Below are 6,068 nucleotides of genomic sequence, written 5' to 3' on the forward strand. Positions count from 1 at the left end.
GTTTCTGGGTCCTCCATCTGTCAGCTTTTTCCCAGCGTCTTTATCTCCCTTCCCAGATCCTGGAGGAGTCTGAAACCACATTTCCTTTCTTAAAGCCTGAAACCAGAAGCCCAGGATCTGTTGAGCTGGAGTTTGGAAGGAGGGATGGAGTCTTTCCAGACTCCACCTCTGGAATAGAATGGGGAAGAGGGGAGAAAGCTTTACTTCCCTCCAGAATAAGGTATGGGTTTAATGGGATCATTACAGAATTTCTCTCCTATCCCTCCTGAAGCTTTCCCCCCCCCAGGCCCAGGGGTATTAACAGGCCGTTCTGCACCATGGTCCAGGGCCCCTTAGACGTGCTTGCTCCCGGACTACAACTCCCATCATGCCCCGCCATGCCACTCCCAGGTCATCCAACTACATTTCCCGGCATGCAGTTGGGCTCTGGAGCGGTGTGCGGCGGGGGCGGAGCTCGCTCTTCGCCTTCACGCGCCTCGGCTGTCATGGCGGCGGTCATTGGACTCCGCTTGTCTTGCAGACGACTCGCGAGGACAGTCTTGAGGACCCCACGCCGGGCCCTGTGGAGCCAGAACAGGTAGAAACCACAGCCGGTCGGTCCCGATCTGGCTCCCACCGGAGGGAACTGGAACTGGAACTGGAAGCTCGGGCCTGGCCGAGAGGGGCATGGAGGGGGAAACGGGGTTCGGAATCCGCGCTGTGTGACCTTAGGCGAGTCGCTCCCTGTCTCTGGGCCTCGGGTTCCCCATTCGTACAATGACGGGCCGGGTTAGGTGATCCCCAAGGTCCCGTCTAGCTCCACAGCCTTAGGTTCTGTAATGAATAGTCCTGTCACCGACACCCCCCACTCCCCGCTTCTTCCCATCCTCCTCCCCCCAATCTCAGATTGTCTCCCTGTGAAGTGGGTCCAACCTGCATTACAGAACCCATCGATTGTGCCGGTCAGAAGGGTCCTCGGACGTCATCTAGACCGGTTTTGTTTTTACAGATGGGGAAGTTGAGGCTCAGAGGGGAATTCACGTCTCCAGGGTGACCTTGGACTAGAAGTCAGGACTAGAACCCAGGTCTCTTGATACACCCCTCCCCCCCAAACCAGGCCAAGACTCTTTCCGCTGCCTGGTGCTTTCTCTTCAGTGGTGATCTCAGGCGTTTCCCCCTAACTGATCTGGGGTCTCTGACAGGCAACTCTCGCGTTGTACGAAGTGTCATTTAGGGGCGCGCCCCCCCCCCCCACGCCCCAGCAAGGACTGCCCTCAGTTTAGGAAGAGTCATCCTTGTTCACTTCTCATAGCAGCTTGCTCCCTCGCTTGCCCGGGCCTCCGCCACCCATAGGCTCCTCCAGTCCCTCCTCTGCGCTTCCAGCTTTCCCCAGAACCCGCTCGCTCCACCTTCTTCCCCTGCAGGCTTCTACCTGCGTCCCTCGGCTGAAACTTCCTTTCTCAGAGGTCACCAGCGGCATCCCTCTGTGGCCGCTCCAGTGGCCTTTTCTCGGCTCTTACCCGTGTTCACACAGAAAGGCCGGGAAGTGAAGGGCTGGATGGTGCAAAGGGGAGCAGAGGCGGGGGAGCTGCTCACGGTAGAATAAGGTCCTGCCAGCCTACGGTGGGAGGGACATCTGGCAGTGGTTCAGTGGGGGAGGGTTAGGCCGCTTCGTTCTGAAAGAGTTACAGGGCAAAGAAAGAACAGCGTTTGCCTAAAGTGTGGATAACAAGGATGAAGGATGCAGGGGGTGGGAGGGGTGACTGGAGGCGTGTGTTTTATTGGGCCCGGTGAGTGTTGCTGAGTAGGCAAATTTGTCTTTGGAGGAGTTTGTGTAGCCCGTAAGTTCCAATTACAGGGTGTCCCTAAAGTCTGGACACATAGGCAAAAATGCATATTTTGAAATACTTGGAATATTAACAGATCTTAGCCCCCTTGACTTCTTTTTCTGGGGTATGCTAAAGGAGAAGGTGCACTCAGTGAAAATCACAGATGCAACACACTTGATTGAACGCATAAAAAGTGAATGTGCTAAAATTGTGGGCAGTGTGGAGTTATTGCATCCAGTTGACATGAATCTTGCAGAGCACATTAACCTTTGCATCACAAATGATAGGAATCATATTGAAGATGTTATTTGTTAATATTCCACTTAAATACAATGTTGAAAATTTCATTCATTTCATTTCTTGAAAATATGCATTTTGGTTCCAGACTTTAGGAACACCCTGTAGATTATGTGATATGTAACTCTCTAGAAACTTGCCTTACTTCTTTCCCCAGCCTCCACCATGCGCTTTTGGGACTGAGTGTCCAAAGGACTCGCTATCACTTGTGACTGTGTACCATCTTCCTATAATGTCTTGAACCACTAGTTAACTTTCCTTGTGTTTATCTTCCCAACTATATTGCAAGCCTTGTGGAGGACTGGAACTGTTCCTCATACATCTTTGCATCCCCTGCTATGCCTAGCATGGTGCCTTGCCACCTAATAATTGCCTGTGGTATAGTTGAAATAGATGTCTTGGCTCTGCCACTCATTAATTCTGTTATCCTAGGCAAGTCGTTTTCTAATACTTGTGTTACTTTCCTTACTTAACCTCTCTGGGCCTCATTTCCTTATCTGTAAAATGAGGAGCTTGTAGAGATTTGTAGGGACCTCAAAAGTCCTTTCTAGCTCTAAATCCAAAATCGATGATCTCCTGGAGTTGTGAGGAAGCTCTAAAATGCCAGATAGATTTCAATTTAGCAAAGATTTTTAAAGTATTTATATATGATGCATTATGTTCAGCCCTGGGGATATAAAGTTTAAAAAATGCACAGTCTTTGTCCACAAGAAGTTTGATGGTCTATAGATGGTCTAAGATATCCCCACAGATACAAGAATAAGTATGATAGGAAGAGGAGAGGACCAGATGAAAAGCTCTAAGGAAAATTTGAGGAAGGAGAGAGGATGCTTTTAGCTGGGAGCAACTGGAAGCTTAGTGAAAGGGATAGCACCTGAGGTAGACTTGAAGGAAGAAAGGGGTTTTAATAGGTGAAGATGAGGAGAGAACACATTTCAGGCAAGGGGGACAGCCTGTATAAATGTGTAGAGACAGAAAAGAGCAGGACTAAGCTCCAGAAACAGCTAGTAGTTCAGTTTCTCTGGGATGTAGAGTGTGAAGAGGTGGGAGCAGCGGAATGAGGCTGGAGAAGTAGGTTGGAGCAACAGTATGAAGGCTCTTAAATGCCAGGCCAAGGAATTGACATTTTATCCTTTAGGCATTAGGGAGCACTGAGGAAGTTGACAGAGGAAGGATGTAATTAGTTCTAAATGAATGATTGTCCTGAGCATTGTTTTTTTTCCATTCTAGCTGCTGCCATCCTAGTTTGGGACCTCCTTACTTGTACTAAGACTTAGTAGTAGTAGCAGCCTTCTACCTGATCATCCTGCCTCCATACTGTCCTTCTGATTGCTACCAACATAATCTTCTTAACAAACAATTCTGACTTTCCCTTCCCTGCTTAGCTTTTGGTGACTCCCCACTCCTTATCAAATAAAAGACATTTCTTTGTCATAAGCTTAGGGCTCCCCACTATCTGGCTGTAACCTCCCTTTCATGCTTTATTTCCTTCAGCCAGACTGGACAGTTCTTTGTTTCCTTCTTTCCTCTAACTCTCCCTTCCGCAGTGTATCTTCTTCTCCTTTTTTTAAATTTATTTTTTATTTTTAGTTTACAACACTCAATTCCACAAGTTTTTGAGTTCCAAACTTTCTCCTCCTCTCTCTCCTTCTCCCTAACCCCCCCCCCCCCACAAGACAGCGTGTAATCTGATATAGGTGCTATATATACCTTTGCGGTAAACTTATTTGTACAATAATCAAGTTGTAAAGAAAAATTATAACCAATGGAATGAATCATGAGAAAGAAACAAAACCAAAAAAGAGAACAAATAGTTTGCCTCAATCTGCGTTCAGATTCCATAATTCTTTTTTTGGATGTGGATAGCTTTTTCCATCACGAGTGTTTTGGAGCTGTGCTGAGAAGAGCCAAGTCTATCAAAGTTAGTCATCACAGATACTGTGTGTCTGTAATCATGTATAACATTCTCCTGGTTCTGCTCCCCTCACTCAGCATCAGATCACGTACGTCTTTCCCGGTTATTATGAAGTCTGTCCCGCAGTGCATCTTCATATACTCATCTCAGCCTGGGATGACTCTGCCATGTCTCCACCTTTGAAATCTTCTCTTCAAAGCTCAGCTCAGGTGCCATCTCTTCCATAATGCCTTCCCTTACCATTGCCACTTAATTATCGCCACTTCCTTCCTGAACCTCTCATGCTACTCCGATTTTATACACTTAAGCATGTGCAGACTCATAGTTGTGTGCATGTGTCTCCTTCTACTAGACTCCAAACTTCTTGAGGGCGATACCTGTTATCTTTATTTCCAGTGCCTGTCACAATGAATTTACACAATGTTGTTGAATTGAGTTTCTGTACTTACAAACATCAGTTTTCCCCTTATAAAGTCAGAAGAAAGCCATGTCCCACGTAGAGAGCTGTTGGGAGAACCGAATGACACAGTGACAATGAAACATTTTGAAAATTGTAAATCACTATGAGACTGAGGATTTGGTTTTAAGCACTCAGCTCTCTGCCAAATGAATGACCAGGTGAATCTTTGGTGTTCTGGCCCTTCAGGTTACTCCTCCCTACTTTATACTTCCTCAGAGTATCATATTTCACCAGATCTGACCCTCAGTTTCCTCCTTAGTAGATGGAATTAGGTTGTTGTTGTTTTTTTAAATTGTAAATATCTTAATAATTTCAGTAATGCCATGGTCTAGGAATTAAAAGTGCTTCTTAACCATAAAGCTATTAATAGGAATGATGATAATTAATATCATTGCCTCTTGTTTCTTATTTTAGAAAGGAGCAGGAAGAAGTACAAGTTCCTGAGAAAGCAGTAGAGATTAAAGAAGAGCCTATTCTGGAATGTCCACCACCACGAAGTCGAAAGTATGTTCCTCCTGAGGATCTCCAGAATCGTGTGGAATCTCACGTCAGGGGAGTTTTTGGTACATGCCTCAATAATAATTGGCAAGAAACCAGCCTGGAAAAGAGTCAACTGAAGTTTTTTCTCTTGGCGCAGCTGGCTGAAGAATTTGGCCATGTGGTACCCAACTCTAGGCTTCATGAGATGCGCAGTGTGAAGGATGTTATTCATTTCTATAGCATACCTGTGCAGGATGGAACTAAATTTGATGAGATTAGCTCCAGGCAGCTGCCTTCCAACTTGAAAATCACCTGGGATTACTGAGGCAAATTGAACTTGAATTTTGTTTTTCTCCTCAAGGAGAGAGAGATTTATCATCAACCTTTTAAAAACTTACAGTCATGTAAAATTGTTTTGCTAGAGCGCTTGTTCACAGGAAGAATGTATTTTTGATTCACTAGTGACCTCGTGTGTTAAGTAAGGGGGAAGACAGGGATTTGTGTTTTCTTTTCTGCTGGAGAAGTTTTCTCTCCTGTTCTTTATGGAATCAGATAATTTATGCTCTACCCAGAACATGTGTTTGTTTAATAAATACTCATTGAATTGAGTTTATTTGAATTGGTTGGTGTCTTTCTGTTCTCAGAGAGGATGGTAATTACTGGAAATTTTCCTGGCCTTGAGACAATAATAATTTGTTATAATTTTTCTCTCTGGATTCTCTTATATATTAGGTTCTATTTATCTCTGTGGGCACAAGAAAATATCAATTGGGCAGTCCAACTTATTGTACAATTTAGAGCAAAACAAACTATTCAACTCTAAAACATAGTGCTAGGTTGTAAATTAGACAGTAACTGTGAAGCATTTAACATGGAGCCTGGCATGTAGTAAGTGCTATTTAAACATCAAAAAAAGAAAAAAAAAATCTGGCCTCGGACACTTACTAGATGTTTTGACCCTGGGCAAACTACCTAACCTCTGTCTGCCTCAGTTTTTTCATCTGTAAAATGGGGATAAGAGCACCTACATCCCAGAGTTGTGAGGATAAAATGAGATAATTGTAAAGCACTTTGCAGACTTTAAACTTATTTTCATGGAGTGCAAGTC

The 6,068-nt window shown here is 44.9% G+C and overlaps 1 protein-coding gene across 1 annotated transcript; it reads left to right on the forward strand.

Moving 5' to 3' along the window:
• Positions 1 to 455: 455 nt before the first annotated feature.
• MRPL50 (mitochondrial ribosomal protein L50) lies at positions 456 to 5,579 on the forward strand. The gene is made up of 2 exons (XM_036738739.1): positions 456 to 577; positions 4,895 to 5,579. Exons 1-2 carry the CDS (start codon positions 486 to 488, stop codon positions 5,283 to 5,285), a joined length of 483 nt encoding a protein of 160 aa, XP_036594634.1. The 5' UTR covers positions 456 to 485; the 3' UTR covers positions 5,286 to 5,579.
• Positions 5,580 to 6,068: the final 489 nt, after the last annotated feature.

Source organism: Trichosurus vulpecula, chromosome 9, assembly GCF_011100635.1.
Source record: "Trichosurus vulpecula isolate mTriVul1 chromosome 9, mTriVul1.pri, whole genome shotgun sequence".
NCBI lineage: Eukaryota > Metazoa > Chordata > Mammalia > Diprotodontia > Phalangeridae > Trichosurus > Trichosurus vulpecula.

Bases quoted from the DNA above. Each gene is read 5' to 3' on its own strand.
- MRPL50 (XM_036738739.1), top strand. From the start codon at position 486: ATGGCGGCGGTCATTGGACTCCGCTTGTCTTGCAGACGACTCGCGAGG. The intron at 578-4,894 runs GTAGAAACCACA...TTCTTATTTTAG, and splicing joins GCCCTGTGGAGCCAGAACAG to AAAGGAGCAGGAAGAAGTAC.